General features: G+C 40.3%; 1 protein-coding gene across 4 annotated transcripts in view; it reads right to left on the bottom strand.

The window, feature by feature from the left end:
• The window catches only part of nbeab (neurobeachin b), a 279,564-nt gene that overhangs the window by 189,348 nt on the left and 70,722 nt on the right, over nucleotides 1-19,494 (bottom strand). For all 4 annotated transcript variants that reach the window (XM_015951379.3, XM_015951381.3, XM_015951380.3 and 1 more), the window contains 4 exons: nucleotides 18,638-18,757; nucleotides 17,193-17,339; nucleotides 4,368-4,565; nucleotides 4,124-4,257 (listed from right to left, as the gene is read on the bottom strand). In XM_015951379.3, coding sequence (XP_015806865.2) covers nucleotides 4,124-4,257; nucleotides 4,368-4,565; nucleotides 17,193-17,339; nucleotides 18,638-18,757 — 599 coding nt within the window. The remainder of the gene's footprint in view (nucleotides 1-4,123; nucleotides 4,258-4,367; nucleotides 4,566-17,192; nucleotides 17,340-18,637; nucleotides 18,758-19,494) is intronic.

Genomic DNA, 19,494 nt, shown 5'->3' with positions numbered 1-19,494 from the left:
GACGGCTATACATCACATTCCACAGTTGGCACATTTGTTTCTCCCTAGAAGACCGACATGTTTCAAAGCCCGCATTCATGATCGGAGAGGTCCCGACCTATTAAAACATAACATACTGTGCAGTGGCGGTTCTACATCGAATTACTCCCCGGGCGAGGCCCCCTTTGAGCGCCCCCCCCCCCCCAACCGCCCCCCCACCACCACCACCACACCACCCCACCTGCATGAACACACACATGTTTTCTACAAACAGGCATGTTTTATTAGAACGACTATTGAACATTCATTTTTCTAAGTTGCACATATTTACATTAATTACTATGAAGTTGTCAGAATGTAAAGCACTATACATTATACACTGTATCAAAATATATAGAATCAAATATACAAAAACAAACAATAACTAAATATTAAGAATATATGAACATAATATATAATAAATATTCTAAATAGCAAAAATATTTCACACATAACAAACTAAAGATAATCACTACAGCATTGCACTTAGAACAGAAAACACAAACTAAAATTAAAACCTAACTTTGATGCAAAGTCATCATTAATGTCATCTTATGAAATTGCTCCCCTACTGAGTGATTGATACTAATCAGAGCCAGGTGAGTGAGCCACCCCTGAAACATAGTTGACCTCAGGTATGACTTGATCAAGTTTTGAAAAGCTCCTCTCAGCTTGAGCCACAGTGACTGGCAGAGCAGTCCAAAAGTTGGGGTAGATCTCCAATAGATCTTTATCATGATCCATAATATTTTAGAATTGCCTCTGAAATTGTAATTTAAACTGACATAAAAAAACTGTAGACTACCAAAAATGCCAACTTTTACAGAACAATTCATGTAAAAATAATCAGTGCAGCCATCGGCAATAAATAAACAGGATAGTTAGTGGTGACTGGGGAGTTTTCTTCTGCTTGTAGAGTCGTTTTATTTATTATTATGTGAACATGATCAACATGTGTTTGTTGTTGTTCAGGCGGGCCACAGGCTGCAGCGAGCATTTAACAAATCCTAGTTTGAATCAGTAAAAAACGATTCAAGGACTTTTTTCGAACCATTTGAATATTCGTTTCAATATTTCAGCCCTATTAGCTCTGTTAGCAATTAGTTGACCGCATTTAACCGTTAAAATCCCAGTTAACTGGTTCAAAAAATTGAAAACATGCATCATGAGAGCGAACATACCTTTATCTTTCTCCTCTTTTTTCTTTTTTTCCCCCCTGAATGGGGCACCTGGTGGTTTTAGCCTTTTTATGTTCATCTCTTCTGTTTGGCTCTTGACTCAATAAGTTTCCTTTGTCAGGACTAAACTATTTGACCTTGATGGGGGGGTGACCACAAAATCGTTTTGTTTTTCCTTTTTTTATTCGGCCATTTCACACAATTCAGAGAAACCTGAAAGAATGATAGGCCTGTGTTTATGATATTATGAATGAAATATGAAAGAATGTTAAGATGTGATTGGTTTTAGCCATGTTGATACAGTTGATTCAGCCCCTGCACGCTCATTTCATTTGGGAAAGACGCAGAGGTGAATTCCCCCGCCGCACCCTTCCCCTTCCTGTTCTTCAGACACACGGTGCACGTGAACGTTCTCAGTCAGCAGGAGCGCCTGCAGCTGCAGGGGGCGCCAACTTGCTGTTTCCAATCCAGACACTGTCATATGACAGATAATAGAAAACCTCGGTGCGGCGCAGATTTCCTTTTTTTTTTTTTTTTTACTCCGCGCTTGTGCGCCCCTTTTGTGTCATGAAAAAATGCCGCCCCGGGCAACTGCCCTGTCGGCCCGTGCCTAAAACCGCTACTGATACTGTGACATTTTTCTTAAGTTACAACAGTCCTATGGTCAAAACAAAACACATTTTTGAAGTGTTTTACCTAAAATCCCTCTCACCTTAAGCTACTTAAGCAGTTTAATTCTTGACAGTTCTGGTACCTTCCCGAATGAGCTGTTTGTGGGCACTGTCACTTTAAAGCTTGGTTTATGCTTGACGCATTCACTTTCCGCTTGGTGATGCGGCTCGCGGATGGACCGTGCTTCACAACTTGCAGCGTTTATGGTTCATGCGGCTCGTCTCTGCGGTGAGCCAATATTCTCCCAAACTGAACGGGGCAGCATGGAGCTCTACGGCATGCATCCAACACTACACCATAGTAGAAGTAGAAATTACTGTTTACAACATGGCATTCCAGCATTTTTAACTGAGCTGTCAATGGAGCGTGGCCAGACTAAATAATACATTTATTTAGTCTTTTCCGACAGTGCGAGCTATTTCTCTCCAAGAATTATTAACATGTTGATCACGGTGATCTCTGAGAGCTGAATAATACAAATTTCTGTATTTGCAAACCTCTGCCATACTAGTTCTTGCCGGTCCGCCATGTTTTTCCGCGTCCGCGTGGTTAGAAATTTTCCTAGGTGCACGTTGCGGAACTTTTGGGCCGTGCGGAGACGCGGTGGAGGGGCGTGGTTGTTAAAATGACGCAATTTTGCCGCATGGAGCCGTGTGAACCTCGCGGACGCGTCAAGCATAAACCAACCTTTAGAGAACAAGATGGAGCTGGCCACTGTTACGGCCAGAGCTGTTTGTTTCCATTGTGTGTTTCTTTTCCTGTGTTTCCATCCCCTCATGTGCAAAGAACAACGTTGTAGCACCACTCTCCTCCTGGCTCCGCCCTGAAGCGCCCAGCTGAGGGGAATCAGAATCAGTAGCTGAGGCTCCAAGCATAAAAGACCTTCTTGAGCACATCCTGTTGGAGCAACAGTTCAGAGCTGCATTTCCTCTATGCCTGTTGTCTACCATTCGGATCCTGACATTTGCTCTTTGTCAACATATTTTAAAGGACTTGTTAAGGATAAGATACATTGTTGTTTCTGTGTTTCTGAGAGTCTAAGAGCTCTTTTTGACCAGTTTGAGTTCATTTAGTAGTTTTGGCCTTTGGAGAAAGAAAAAAGAAAAGAAATTATATTAAACACCTTTGTTAACGTTTATCTTTTGAGTAGCATGTCCTCCATGTTACGATAGATTTCCTTAACGCCTGGGTTGCAACAGCCACACGCATCCATCCCCTGATTGGCTGCTAGGCGAGGAGCTCGGATATCTGGGAGGGGCTGAGAGTAGAGCCACTTCTCTTCAGCAGCTCTCTCATCCATATGAGAGGTGGTTCTACTCTAATGTTCCCATTTGTGATGTCACAAACAGGGACTTTTTTAAACAGCTTTTTTTAGGTATATCATTGTGAACATTAGGTATAGAAAAATGAGTTTTTCACAATATAGTAAATGGTCTGTATTTGTAAAGCGCCTTCTTTTTACAACCCCCCAAGGCGCTTCACGACACAGTCATCCACCCATTCACACATACATTCACACACTGGTGGGGTGAGCTACAATGTAGCCACAGCTGCCCTTGGGCGCACTGACAGAGGCAAGGCCTGCCATGAACTGGCACCACCGATCCCTCCGACGATCACCAGCAGACAAGGCGGGTTAAGTGTCTTGCCCAAGGACACAACAGCAGCATTTTCTGGTGGGTGCTTGGGTCAAATCCTCCTGAGCTACTGTTGCCCATTTTACCCATATTATAATGTGTCCTCTTTAAGATCGTCAGAAGGGGCAGGGCTTGTCAAAAATCGACATGATTTTCTCTCCATATGAACCGGGCTTTAGACTTAAATCTACCAGGATAAGTTTAGCCACTTTGGGAAATTAGTTTCCTTACTCCCAACTGTATATTGCATCAAGTTTGACAAAACACATAGCTGTTTTTTTTAGCTTGCAGCACTCTGCCGTTAACTGCTTGAAACCATGACAGCACTGAAACAGTGAATGCATGATAAAAGCCCACAGAAATCCCCGGTAGTAGAAATGAAATGTTTATTTATTGCAGCCCTATTTTATTTAGATAATTCTGTTCAAGTTGAAACCATTTTTCTCTCACTCTTCAGTAAAAGAAAACTGCCACACAAATTGCAAAAAGGCTTCTGATCAAAAGATTAAAAAAAGCTATTCCTTCCACAGCCACAAACAGAGCTTTCTGTCATCTATAATTTCTTTATTAGATTTCCCATGCATCAGGTCAGATTGTGCAACAACATATCTACTTTACCAGACTGTCGTTTCCACTTGGCTGTCCTTCAACTGATGATAATCCAGCTGAGCAAAAAGTGGAAAAAGCACCTGGATCCCACCGATGGAGTGAATGGCGCTGTGGATGGAGTGTGTAACCGTGGCTTTCACATCCTAAATTAATAATATTAACATGAAATATATAACAAAAAACACATTGTTCATGCTTCATACAAAAGAATGCATCCAAATTCGAACTGGAGATTAGGCCTAATGCAGCTGACCTGAAGCATAAGGGCATGCGGTGAGTGCACAAAGATTGAAGCCTTTTCCCGAGGTGAAGACTCCAGGCAGAGCTGTGCATCAGTGGCCTTGGCGTTATAGGTGAAGGCGATGGAGCCTGCCAGTTTGCCATCGTACAACACCTGTTTGTGATGTTCTGCTAGGTGGATGTCGCTTTCTGACTTGAACTTAAACGTACTCTGAAAAAAACAGAAAAGAGTAAAAAGATAAAGAAACTATAGAGAGAGTTAAGCTGTTGAATGAGTAGCTGCTTCCTTCACTTTATCAGCTTCTCATGGGTGTTATCTTTTTAATTTTAACTCGATGAGGGGGGAAATTCCATTTTGGGATGAAAACTGATTGAAACCACATCCATGCCAGTGATGCATTTTTTTTAGAAAATGCAATTTCTCCATTGATTAAAGCTGTCCTTAGCATTTACATCACTCTTCATTACTGCAACCAACAATAAAAGACAACACAATCTACTTTTTAGTGATGCAAACCATTCTAGATGCAATTAAGCAAGCAAAAATTGCTAAACAAAACTGCTCTGTGATCTTCATTTGGATTAGAAAAGCTGTCAAAATAAAACCTAGCCCAAAGGAGATGCAAAATGTCTGGGTGGGGCGGTAGCTCTGGACCTCCGCAATGAAGCAATCGCCAATTCTATATATGTATATGGACTCACTAGAAATATCCTCAAAGCACTTAAAGAGCAAGTCACCCCCAAATCAACTTTTTTTTTGCTGATAAACTAAATAAACGAGTGTCTAATTGTGCTGCAGACACGTGTGGTCAATAATTTGGCACTTCAGTGCATCTTAGTTAAAATTTAAATATTCTGCTTAAAACTGTCAGTGTTGTGCCGTTGTCAGGTAAAAACTCTGCACTGTATTTGAATTTAAAACTGCCACCGCTACTGGCTAAGAGGTATGCTATGATGTAAACTGGTACATTATGATGTCACAATGCTGTCGTGAGCCTGTGTGTGTGTGTGTATTTGTTAGCGGCTCCGCCCTCTCGGTCTGCTAGGCAACGGCATTTGTTGCATTTTTCAAACATGAAGTGGGAGTGGAGTTAGATTTTGGTAGGGGGTGACTTGCTCTTTAAAGAGATTTAAATTAAAATACAGTGCAGAGTTTTTACCTGACAACGGCACAACACTGCCAGTTTTAGGCAGAATATTAAAATTTTAACTAAGATGCACTGAAGTGCCAAATTATTGACGACACGTGTCTGCAGCACGATTAGACACTCGTTTATTTAGTTTATCAGCAAAAAAAAGTTAATTTGGGGGTGACTTGCTCTTTAAGAATTATTTCTTTTGAGAAAGTTCTGGTTTAAATGAGAGAAAAAAAAGTTACACAAAGACCATCAATAATTTATGAAGCACTTTTTTACATCAGCGCTGCACAAGTACAAGACAGTAAGACACAGATACAGTCAAGAACAGCGAAAAAATTTAAACTTAGTACAAACACTGATTTTATAACCTGTCCCACACAAACACTAGCAGTATAAAAACCTGAGACCGACCACTCAGAAAACACTGAATAAAAATTGTTCTTTCTCCGACCTCCAACAGGAGTTCCACATTTTACGTCACAGAACTGAGAATCCAAGTTCACCTCTAGTGAGTAAGACAGAAAAAATAAATACAGGAGACAAACTCAGAAAGTTATCTTAAATTACCGTACAGAACTGATTTCAGCCATGACTTTTAGGAGAGTAACCTATTTTAATAACATATAAGCAGGAGGAGTGGCTGAAAATTCAAGGTTCTCCAGAGGGCGTGTCTTTAGGAGGGAAACACTGATTCACAGTCCGGGTTGGTATAAAGGAACTGTTTCATGCTATTTCAAACATTTCAGAGCAAGGATAGGCCCATTTATGATTAAAATATTACCAGTGGCACTATAGGGATGTCATTTGTTCTGAAATAAAAGTTATTTTCTTGAGACACATTATCCCAGAAAAAAGACGCTTGGATTTGGTGAAATCCCGTCTCCACCTGTGTGAATTCCACCCATTTCATAATGTAACCCTAGAAACCCAGTAAAGCATCATGGACCATCTAGGAGAAGACAAGAAGAATCAAGACACACACGAGAGGTGGACTGGCCACCAGGAAACCGGGTCAAAACAGCCCTCAGTCTTCTCAGACCTCTCAAACCTCGAGTCAGCCGCGACAGATGGCTGCTTTACTGAGCCAGGATCCTCTGGAGGTTTCTTCCTGTTAAGCGGGAGTTTTCCTCTCCACTGTTGCTACACGCTTACTTAAGGTTAGTTTATGCTTGACGCGTCCGCGAGGTCCGCACGGCTCCGCGCGGAAAAGTTGCGTCATTTTGCGTCATTTTAACAACCACGCCCCTCCACCGCGTCTCCGCACGGCCCAAGATTTCCGCAACGCGCACCTCGGAAAATTTCTAACCATGCGGACGGTCGGACGCGGAAAAACATGGCGGACCGGCACGGCAGAGGTTCGTAAATACAGACATTTGTATGATTCAGCTCAGAGATCACGTGATCAACATGTTGTTAATAATTCTTGGAGAGAAATAGCTCACACTGGCTGAAAAGATGAGAACGCTGTTAAAAATGCTGAAATACCATGTTGTAAACAGTGATTTCTACTTCTACTATGGTGTAGTGTTGGATGCATGCTGTAGAGCTCCATGCTGCCCCGTTCAGTTTGGGAGAATATTGGCTCACCGCAGAGACGAGCCGCACAAACCATAAACGCTGCGAGTTGTGAAGCGCGTTCCAACCACGAGCCGCATCACCGCGCGGAAAGTGAATGCGTCAAGCATAAACCAAGCTTTAGTATGAGGATTGCTGTAAAGCCTCTGGCACAACAAGTCAGTGACTCGATGCAGTCTGCTGAGTTTCCTTACAAAGAAAACTTGTTACTAATAATGAAGTGAATTCAATGCACTGTTTTGTACATTCAAATAAACTGAACTGTATTGATCAGAAACCTTTAAGTATGGAAAATAGCTAAACTTAAAAAAAACGGTAAGGGAGAAAAAATTACACCGCAATGATCATTAGAGAGTAAAAAGGAGAAAAACTAGAAATATCTATAAGTGAGGTGGCTGTATTGCATGTCTATTTTTACAACTGCATGCATTTGAGTAAATCTAGGAAACAAATGAAACTAGCTCTGTGGCATGGATATGGTTGTCATGTAGATTTATGTGGTGCTGCCACCAGCGCTAATGCTTCCTTTTTTGTTTTTACTTTTAACCTTTGAGTGAGACGTTCCTCTGTCTCCTCAGAGGAATATGATTTGAAGGCAGCATTTGAGATCTACTTTGGAGTCTAATGATTAGGAGGAAAAGGGACGATGAGAACGATCAAAGTTTCTTTGATACCTCAAATGACTGCTAAATAAAAGCAGATAAACAAAGCCCTTTTGCCAGGATTTTCTGGAGATATCAGTAGGACATGCACAAATAGTAGAACCAGAGCTTAAAAGGTGCACATATTTAAGCGCAATGTCTTTTTCTGTTCAAAAATGCATCTTAACAAATTATAAGTTATGCATCAGGACTGAACCACTCTCTAATTAAGGCTGACAAGTGTGCATTTATGCTTAAAATTCACACTTCATAATCAGGCAATCAGAGAAAATAACTACGTCAAACAAGTTTTCAATTTTAAAAACGTAGAATTATGGCTCATGCTGGGCTGAGTATATTCTGAGTATATTCTGATTAAATGCTTTCTTCAAAATCTACAAGTGTTCTTCTTCCATAGTTGCAAACAATTTTACACTTTCACCCACATGGGCAAGACATTTTGATGGCTGCATTAAATCACAAGTTCATCCGTCAATGATTCAATAGCAAATTCATTGTGGTTAACATAACAAATTGCTTATCAATGACGGACTAGTCTTAATTTACTAAATCCATTAGTTGTTGACAGATGAGCTAAATTAATCTGTCAAAGCTGTGAGAACAAACTATGCTTAATACTTAAATCAATTCCTGTAATCAGTAGAGCTGAATTATTAATGACGGAGAGGAATGTTTTCCATCCCTCTCTGGAGGTGATAAAAGAGACAGAGAGAGCTGAAGTAACAACGAGGAAACAACTCTCTGGTCCTGGGGGGATTGTAAAACCTGGCACGATGCTACTTTAGCAAACAGGATTCCTGCACTTGCATAAAATGCATCTAAATCTAAGTAGTGAGGAAGTAAATGCATAAAAAACAGGAGCTGACTCAGGTTTTCAGGTGTAGGATGATGGTGCAGGCTGTTCCAGGTGCCTCTAAAGAGCAGATTTTTAACAAGATGTGAACTTTAAAAAAATACACACTAAAAGAATTTTTTAATATGAGGTTTAATTACAAAAGTCACACCATTCTGCAGTTAAAGCAACTTAGAAAATTTCTAACTTGAAAAAAAATGTATATTTTGTGTGATTCTTGGCCTTTTTAGGTCTTAAACATGACTAAGACCTATTGATGTTAATAAAGAATGATTAAAAAAATCACCAACTACACGTTTCCTTCACGCGTTTTTCTTGCATGTGCAGGTCCAGAAATCGAAAGGAATGAACTAAATCTAATTTCTCTTTCAGTCTAAGGAAGGAATAAGAGATGTTCCTGTTTTCTATGATCGAGTCCATACACAAGTCATTATGTACAGTATCTCATCATGAAGTCTCATCATCCTTCAATAGTTCCAACTCATGAAACCCAAGTGACAAGAAATAACGAGCTTCAGTGCCCTCCACTTCTGTGAGAGTGCTGCTGCAGCTTGAAAATAAGGTTCTCACGGGTTTCGACTATAAAACCTTGTAGCATGACAGCATCATTCCACGGATCAGCCAGTCATATCAAAGAATTAGTGCTCAAGAATTACTGCTCAGTTTCCCCTTTTTCTCTCCCAAGTACTAAAGAGTGGTACATGGTACTGACTGGGGGGGGGGGGGGGGGGGGGGGGGGCTACTCGAAGGGCTGCAACACTCGAATGTTACCTGTGGTCTGAGTGTCACAGCAAAAAAATGAATTAAACAACTGATCTATAATGCAATGACACTTCAAATTCTTATCTTCATTTATCAAGATGAAACTACAGCATGGATTGTGTAACATCTGTACCAAAATCTTGCTAAGGTTAGTGAGTTTCGGACACTTACTGTAAAGTGGTCATTATCTCATTTCAACAAATCTTCCTTGGCCTCTAGTATGAATAAATGCCTCATGAGTCGTTTTCAGTTACGTTGACGTGTCATCGCCACAAATGGCCTGAATGTGTTTCTCTATGTTGTGGAGTTGCTAATGCTAACAGTTAGCCTCAATATCAGAGACACGCTACGTTCTTCCCTGGCTGAAAAAAAAAATCAACACAGCCTTCTGTAATCACAAGCCAAGGTGGGCGGGGAGATGAATACACAGGGCCGGTGCTAGACATTTGAGTGTCCTAAGCACAAATGTTATGTGGTGCCCCAACCCCCTTGACCCATCAGCAGCAGGTGAAGCACACTGCTCCACCCACCTCACAGCTGGGCGCAAGAGGGTCATCAACTTGGATTAGACAGATGGGATTCTTTGTGTGAAATAATGCCGGTTCAGTTATTTCCTCAGTGTTGTGTGTGTGCATGGTGCCTAGCTGAAATAACAATTTAATCTTTTTTTTTTTCATAAGCCTGATTGCTCAGTGTCTCCCTGGCCACTCAGTGCCCTACGCACTGTGCGTGATACGTGTGTACAGAGCGCAGGCCCTTTGAATACAAATCTCCGCATGCAACAGTGCTAGGACTGATATGTGCAGCAAAAAACGCATATTCATCACTATGGAAATCCATAATCGGGGCAGTCCTCCATACACCACTGAACAAAAAGCAAATACATCCTTCGACATAAAGGCCTAAATGACCCCTATTTGCTCATGTCTCAAAGTCTACATTATCCAAAGCTGATGCCAAAGCCACTTCAAATGAGCGCTTTTGCAGAGCCTCTGCCATGTTTGTCGTTTTTCTCTATTGCAGCGTACAAAGCCCACTCAATGTCCCTATACAAACAGAGCACTGACTTCCTGGACACATAATGGTTGTCCAATGTTAGACCTGTTGAAGCTACAATGGAGCATGGCTAGACCGTCCTGCAGAGCAAAATATTTTGCTATACTGCTACAGTTTGTCTAGATTTCAAGGGTAGGAAATTGAGGTTTTTATGTTTTGCATGTGTAAAGGGTTAATTTTCATCTATTTAAGGAACCATAAGACATACGATTCCATAGTAAATATGAAATCAATCTTATGGATCTTTGGGTACTTTTAACCAGAAGATTGGAACTTTTTATTGCAGGGATTATGTAACACTTCGTATTAACTGGAGATAACAGAAGAGAGAGTCACCTTTAAAACGTTTAAGAAGATTTATTTCTAAAACAATTTTAAACAAGACTAACTCTAAATTTTAAGTGAATGGATGGATCTTGGTGTGAATGAGACGTGAGATGAATGGTGTATGTGTGAGTGATGTTGTAATCAGAACTCTCGTATCCGGAGAAGCAAGTCTGAATGATGTTATGATGTTTTGCTCTTAAGCTATAACCGCAGTTTCATAAACACATGAGACGCCATTTGTCGTTCCACGCATACCCTTCAGGATGAGACCTCCATACAGATCCAGAACGCCAGGCCCTTGGACCCCCCTTTAGGTACCAGAGCCGATGACACAGCGTCAGCAGTACGACAAACTAGTCTTTGGATTGTCTCCAGGTAAAAAGCGACAGTTGGTTGACAGCGTCAGATGGACCCGAAGGGTCAGTGAGTTCAGCTTTTATTCTGAAAGGAACCATTGCTTGGTTGGTAAAATGCAACAGATTTTATCCAGCTTGTTGGTTCTTTGCTTAAAAAGGAAGTCCGGGTGGCCGGTCCGATACTTCTCTTAGAATGCAGTGAACTGCAGTGAACTGTAGAGAACTCAAAGAACTGAACTAAGATGGTGTGGGGACTGGTTTTATTAATTATTATATTATTATTAATTAATCTGGATGTTTTGATTTATGGTCGAATCAAAGTTGGAAGATTTATAAACACCATAGAGACTATGCCATGCTTCAGAAAGGAAGGTTCTGATTGGATGAGTCAAAGCAATGTGCCATGCGTTTATATTACGTGTAGTCAGAATGTCTAGTGCAGCTAGATTTAAGTCATATTACTTATTAAACTTACTAATCATAGCATTGTCATTTCACAGATCGGTCAACATCTTATTATTGACTAACACTTTGTTTTATTAGCTTTATTAAAAATAGAGTTCTTTGATTTATTAAAAAGAAAGAGTCCTATGTCTTCATTCTTCTCTTGGGCTGGAAAGGAAGCAGTTTAGAAGCAAATGCATGAGACCTTGAACAATATCTCATGCAGATTAGGTCCTGCTGAGGAGAGGGGAAAACGACTTTTAGGTGGAAAACAGTCATTTCATTCTGTTACACATGCATGTGAAACTACTGTCTTAAGGTCTCAGACATGCAGTGAGACAACAGAATTAGTAGCATTAACTGTAAACAGATGTGTTAATATCTACATCCAGTTACAACTAATTAAGATAAGTATGCTCTGACCCAGTCACAATCCCAGTTCTCTTTAAAGTCATTTCAAGATCCATCTTAAAAATACTTTTAAGCCTCAAAATCTGTTTTCTTTGGTCCAAATCATTGTGAGCCAAAAGTTTCTCTGCTGTGCTTATTTATTTATTTTCACACAGAGACAATGTTGGAACTTCCTGAAAAAAGAACCAGGACTGTGAGCCTCCCCGTCTCTTAGAGGGCATTATGTGGCGCATGCTGCAGAGCAGCGCTGGCACACATTCAGTGGGCTAATCCGCCTCATGTAGCACACATATGGTAGCAATGATAGAGAGTAAGGATGGAAATAACTAACCACATCATATGAAAAGATGCAAAGTCATGGGGTAATTGCTTTGACACTTTGAATCAATGACTATCGCTTGATGTGCAGCAAATCTGACAGTGGTTCGACAGCAGAGCTGGAGAGATGGCTGGTTTTTACAAACATGCAAGCAAAAAACAACCATTTTCAGACTGAAGGCAATTAGATTTAACATGATGCCTCTCTCAAAATGCAAAATGACAATTTCTTTAACATTCACCAAAGATTACTGTATGATAAAACAGCAGTGATGAATGACAGAGAAATATTACAGTACGTGTCTGTCGAACTCTGGGTCTATACAGCCAGCAGCAGCCCATAAACCTGTATCCGAGTTGCCTAGCATGTTTCACATCAGTCATAAAGTTGGAAATGTTCAGGGTAGGTTCCCTATAAATGAAATAGCCACAACTCTATATCAGGTCAGGGTGAAAAAGAGCCTGGGGACAAGATTCTACTAACAGGTTTTTCAGATTTACAGCCACAAATTTACAACATGCAGGAGAAATGGTAACCCACGGCAGTAATAATCTAAAACTTCAAACTGACTGCAGAAGTTACAGTTACATGTAAAACACTGTGTGAGCTAAGGCGGCGTATCGAGCATCAAGTGAAGAGGAGGTAAACATGGATCAGAAAATAAATTATGCATTAGTGCGGATGCCTTTTTTCAGTGACTGGGTTGAGTTTAAATGTTTACTTGCAGTTTGTTCTCTATGAACCATGGTATGCTTGTGCTACAGCACTCAGCAGTGAAATAAAAAGAAAACAAAATTGTTTTGCTTCGTGTATGCAATGCCACATAACCATCATATTCGATTGCTGCCACAAATAAACGATTAGTTCTGCAAAAGGAAATTCAAGGGGAATAAAATAGCCACAGAAATTGCAAATTGCCCGAGACATATAGCATGTTTAGAGATGATTTGGCAGTGTGTATCGTTGCTCTTTTGTGACAGAGTGCAGGGCTTTAGCCCGTAAAGAAACAGTAGCACTTTCTTAGTATCAAGGCTGTAGGTGAGACTGTGTAAAGTAGCAAAAAATCATTCGCAACGCAAACAGGATGTGTTTATTTTTCTCAAGATGTGAAAAAGCAGCGGTAAGGTCCAAAAATGTATTTAAAGGAGAAATATAAAAAAAATCCCCCGTTGTAAAGTTCTATGGTCGATACAAAACATGATCATAATCGTCTTTGCAGAAAATCCAGCTCACACAAAAAATCTCTGCTGTTTTATTCTGGACATTTTCAATATCTTCCAGAATGAGCCTTTTCAGGGCTCTGCCACTTTAAGAAAACAAGTTGAAGTTGGCCACGCCCACCTTTTCCTTGAATATCCAGGAGGGGCTTGTAGCAGAATCACTGCTCCTTTAGCATCAGCTTTCTCTTGCAGGTGAAAAGGGGTAATATTCTAATTTTCCCATTTGTGATATCCCAAACAGAGAATTTTTCATCATCATCTTCATCCATTTGTTTAGAATCTTCCAACAACCGTGACTGAAAGGGTTGAACTCTTTAAACCAAAATTAAAAACTAACAGTGTAACGAACACTAGAGATAAACACACACATACACACACACACACACACACACACACACAAAAGAACACAAATCTTACGCCAGTTTCACACTGGAAGCATCAAGCAACGCAGAACAGCAGTTGAATGGTTTACTTGTGAACTTCGCGGCCCATTTCACACCGGTAGATTCTTGGCCGCGGTGCGCATTCTTCGCTGTCCTCTTTGCTGAACTTGCAAGATCACAAAGTCCCTCGAGACTTCCACCATCCTCCTTGCTGGACTCGCGAGATCACAAGATCCCTAGAGACTTCAAGGCCACAGTTTGTTTATGCCAAGTCAAAACCTAACAGTGTTCAGACTGTACTCTTGACTTTCTGACCCATTGTAATCACCCTTTTCTATCCAAGGTCTTTGAGAAGATTGCCTTTCCAACAATTTCTTGACAGTATTTCTAGAAATCTTCCAATCAGGCTTTAGATCATGGCATAGCACAGAATCAGCTCTCCCGAAGGTACACAACTACAGCAGTGGACAATAGGCTGTGCTAGTTATGTTAGGCCTCTCTGCCACCTCCAATACGGTTGATCACAAGATCTGTGTTTAATGCCTAAAAGACTAAGTCGGGCTTAGCGGTGCAGTTCTGAAATGGTTTGCCTCCTATCTGTCAAGAAGAACTTTTTCAGTGAAGTTAGGTGGTGCCCTTTTCTCCACCAGCCACCTCTTTGGTGTTCCCCAGGGATCAGTCCAGGGCCCTCTCTTATTCTTGCTATACATGTTGCAACTGGAAAAAAATGATAACGAAGCATAACCTTTATTTCCACTGCTATGCTGGTGATGTAAAGATTTATCTTCCAATCAGTCCAACTTCAAACATTAGCATAACCTTTCTGCTGAAGTGCCTCGATGATCCTCAGCTATGGCTCTCAGACAACTTACTGCTGTTGAATGAAGACAGTGAATAGTTTTACCTATCCAAACCATCCTGGTATTCCTGAAACTGATCTCAGTCATCTGGCCCTCAAATGTAAGCCTCAGGAACCTCAGAGCCATCTTTGACGAACAATTGATAAGCAGATCAACGCAGTTGTCAGGACTACCCTTTATCAACTTAGAGCCACCTCCAAGCTGAAGCTATTTCTCAATTGCTCAGACCTGTAGAAAGTCATTCATGCTTTCATTTGTTCATGCCTTGACTACTGCTCTATACAGTATGTCAGCCTGCCCAAGTCCTCCATAGCTCGTGTTGAATTAGTCCAAAACTCTGCAGCTCGTCTCCTCACAAACACATCTAGGCGGAGCCATATTACTCCCATTCTCTCAGAGCTACACTGGCTCCCTGTATCTTTCAGAATGCAATTCAAAATCATCCTGTTTACATTCAAGAGTATCCACAGCCTTGGCCCTGCCTATCTCTCTGAGACTTTGTTTGAACGCAAGCAATCACGATCAACAAGGTCAATGGGAAAGTTCATTCTAAATCTCCCGCAGTCTAGATACAAACGTTTGTTTTCAGTGGTGGCTCCTTCTCTCTGGAACAAACTTCCTGACGACCTGCACCTAACTACAGACATGTCCACTTTTAAGTCAAAGCTTAAAACGTAGGGATGGGTACCTTTGACATTTGAATCGATTTGGTACTAATTCCCGGTACCTAGGAATCGATACCGGTACTTAACGGTACCAATTTTCGATACTTTTGAGTGTTTATTATTTTAATTTTCTTTTATAATTAAATATATATTTTTCTCAATATATAACCATATTTGATAAATATCACGATAAATAACATTCAACTGTTTGTATTTTAACATCGTCCTTGTAGTTTTATAAGCTGATAATTAAACTGAAGCAAACATCTTTACTGTGAACTAAATTTACTGTGTATCTTCATTCCTTTTGCCGTCCTTTTTCAATAGATTTTTCCTACTGGGAAGTTAGCATTTCCGAGGAGAAAGCGAACGCACCATTAGCTGACAACAATGGTGGCGATGGAAGCTAACATATCAAGCTAAAGTTATCTTAAACTGTTTATTTAGCTGCTGGAGCAGATTAAATCGATGATGCCTCACACTTAGATCGTTGTCACTGGTTTCATCTTCACCCGTCGCATTTAGTAAAGTGAAGCCAAACTTTAGAGCGCGTTCATGTTCTTCTAGTTGGAAATTCGGAGTTCCGAGGAGAAAGCGAACGCACCATTAGCGAAACGGAAGCTAACATATCAAGCTAACGTTATCTTAAACATTTTATTTACCTACTGGAGCAGATTAAGATGAGGATGTCTCACTTAGATCGTTGTCGCTGGTTTCATCATCACCCAGTTACCCATCACATTTAGTGAAGTGGACCCAAGCTTTAGCCTGCGTTCTTTCTACCATGCTGCTCTGTTTACAACTGTCTCGCAGCAAGCGATGACATAACGCTCTTGCGCATGCGCAGCTATCTTGGCAAGTTCTCATTATGAAGGACGGTACCGAAACGAGGCACCGTTTGAAATGACGTGAATCGGTGCTCGGTCGGTACTATGGAATTCGGTCGGTTCCTTTAAAAAGTACCGAATTTGGTACCCATCCCTATTAAAACTTACCCTTTTCAGCAGGCATTTAACAAGCCGAAACTACTCTGGGTACGTTAAATAACAATAGACAACTACAGTTTATAAGCATGACTCTCCCATATTCCAGTTAGAATTGACAAAGCTCCTCGGATGAGAAGCGAAATGTCTTCAAGAAACCAAAGAAGTCCAGTTGCCTTGATTTGAACCTTTTCGATTACTATGACCTGGATGACTGAGAACCTTCACCAGCATATCTAACAAATATCTAAACTTTTTGAATTGGCTTCTTTTATGTACTTTCTAAAACGAAAGACTGGCAGAAAAGGGATGAGCAGAGTTTGTTCTCATTTGGAGTGCTTATAGAAGCAATAGAGGCGCACATGGCAGCACAGAAAAAATGCTAAAGGTGAATTTTGCATAATATGTCCACCTTAAAGCTAAAAGAAAAAGGTTAAAGTCTGCTTAAAAAAATAGAAATTATAAACACTACAGCTTTGTTGCTAGAAAACAAACATTTATAATCAAATCCCTGTTTGAGCAAGACAAAATGTTTCATCATTCACGTTCATGATTGGATCTCCATCCAGAAGCCCCGGAGTGCTACAGTTGCTGCAGCTGATACAAATTGGCTGTGGACTCTGTCCCCTCAGAGTTCCTGTGGCTTCCCTCTGAGCACCGTGCCATTATTCCCAAGGAGTAGGTAATTTATGCCGCTGTTTATCTGAGAGGAAAAGCAGGACGGATACGCAGGGCGAAGGAACTATGCTCATTGATTTCACAAATGGATAGGTGATGCAGACTCCTTATGTGTAATCTAATTTAGTCACCCACAAGCACATACCTTATAGCTTGGTCCTAGCTGATGAATTGCAAATATCTGCGCAGGATTGAGGGCTTCACTGAACACATAGACAGCCCCAAGCTGTCCACAGAATACTCTGTTAGCATCTGCCGTCTCTGAGGACCCAAGGAAGCACTTATCATAACTCTGGAAAAAAAAGAGAGGAGGAAAATGGATAGAACCTTCATCACTTAAGAGAACAATCTAAACAGGCATGCTTCACAAAAGGAAAAGAGCAATGAATGTCTAAAATTTGAATATTTAAATATATTCTGGTGCTGAAATGTAACAGCCATATCTTCTTAGTGCATTAAAAAATGCAACAAATATCACATAACAGATTATTTTATGCTGGTGCATAATGACAGCTGAAAAATAAACCAGAAAAATAATTACAATTTTGAAAAGCCCATCAGATTCTAAATCTGTCACAATCTGCCCCTGCCCGCCTGACTGTGTTCCTCTCCTGCCATGATTACCCTTATTGTTCTCACCTGTCCCTCGTTTACCTGCCCATGTTTCCCTAATTAGTCCTCTGTGTTTATACCACCTGTTTTGCCCCTGTCCTTTGTCAGTTCATTGTTGTTGTCTGCTGGTGTTTCTGTTCATCCCATCCTGCCATTAAATCATTTTTACTTTATCCGAAGCCTGCATTTTTACCTTCTGCTCAGCTCAACCACACATGGTCCGCCGTCTCCACCTCCTACACCGTGACAAAATCATGATCAAGCTTCTCTTTCATTCAACCTTTTTAGAAAACCTGAGCCAATCTGACTTATGCATAGTCAATTTACAGGATGTCAGCAGGAAACTTTTTGTATCTTAGCAGTCAGATTACAACATTTTTTGTGCACTCAATTGGTTTTGTGATCTTATAGTTTTTGGCACATGTGGCAACAATGGTGAACTGAAAAACAACTGATTTTCTAAGTCACAGTGACGCCATGAAGTGGATGCAACCTATTTATATTTTTAACCCCCTTTCTTGGTTGAAATTAACATATTTTACTCTCTGACCACCACATGCACTTTACGTACACGTTGGCTCACAGGAAATCTAAAAAATCTTTTATTCTCCACAAGTTCGGTAAATTTGATGGAATATTTTAAAAACTCAAACGACAACATCCTCAGCTACATCTCCTTTTGAGATGCATTTCATCTCTGCTTGTGCAACTGAAAAGTACAGTGATGACATTTCAATCAATGCACACATTTTAGCTATTTTTCCTCTGTGATAGAAATATTTACCTTCATGATAATTGTCTTGCTGTCAGAGTTCTGATGTAAAATTCTAATTAAATCTAACTGGTTTTGCATGGTGAGTCTTGAAGAAAATACATGTTTTCAGGCTTCGTAATTGAACAAACAGATGTGACAGACAGGCCTGGTTTAAAAACATCAAAAGCGGTGCAATGAGACGACGGCAAATGAGGAGCACTTACATCATTCGTGTTGACGTGCCACGCCATGTCTCCATACGAAACTAGCTGCCCGTTAACGTAGCATCGGATTTCACTGTTCCTCCAGCGGCTGTAGACGTGGACTATGCTGATCATGTACCACTGAGGACCACAACAAATTCATATGGAAAAGATTTAGTAAATTAAGGCAGATGTTTCAGACCCATGAACAAAAAAATTTAATTAAAAAAAAAGACTGTTTCTTTCTTTCACTCCTACGGGATGCTGCTAAATGGTAAATCTGACTAAGTGCACTTTCTTTCTATCTAGTGCAATTAAAATGTGTTGAACAGCTTGAGGAATTGTGTTTCATGCTGTTTCTTTTTTACTTTATGCTGCGCGGGAAAAATTACACCAAATCATTTGGTTGTCCTCATTGGAATATTTCAGTGTAACTCATCAGAAAACCAGCCACTTATCTAAAAAATCCTCATCGAGTTTGGTTCACAAATAAATGAAAAACACTGAAAGCATGTCATTATTTAAATATAAAGAAGCTTAAAAGAAATATAGAGTCAGATTTACCTCCATGTTTTACTTCAAGTGGGTGAATGTTTGGTTTTGTTTATTAAAGTTATGCTCCTAAGTGTAAGTAAACCACAAGTCCTCCTGTTAAGAGTTATAATTTAGGAATTTGTCAAAAAGGAATGGATTAGAGCGATGGTGCAAGTAAAGAATAGGCAAAAAGGCAAATGAAACCATAATATTCCATTTGGTGCTGCCATGTTGTATTTTTAGAAACAGATTATACTTTTTGTAGGAGTGGAAATGAAGGTTCTGCTAACTCCTCCCAATGAATGTTTTTAAAGCATCAAATATTAACTTATAGCAAAGAAAAT

Source organism: Nothobranchius furzeri, chromosome 13 (genome assembly GCF_043380555.1).
Source record: "Nothobranchius furzeri strain GRZ-AD chromosome 13, NfurGRZ-RIMD1, whole genome shotgun sequence".
NCBI lineage: Eukaryota > Metazoa > Chordata > Actinopteri > Cyprinodontiformes > Nothobranchiidae > Nothobranchius > Nothobranchius furzeri.
Note: the sequence above shows the minus strand (reverse complement) of the source record. Positions and strands in the feature narration are given on the sequence as shown.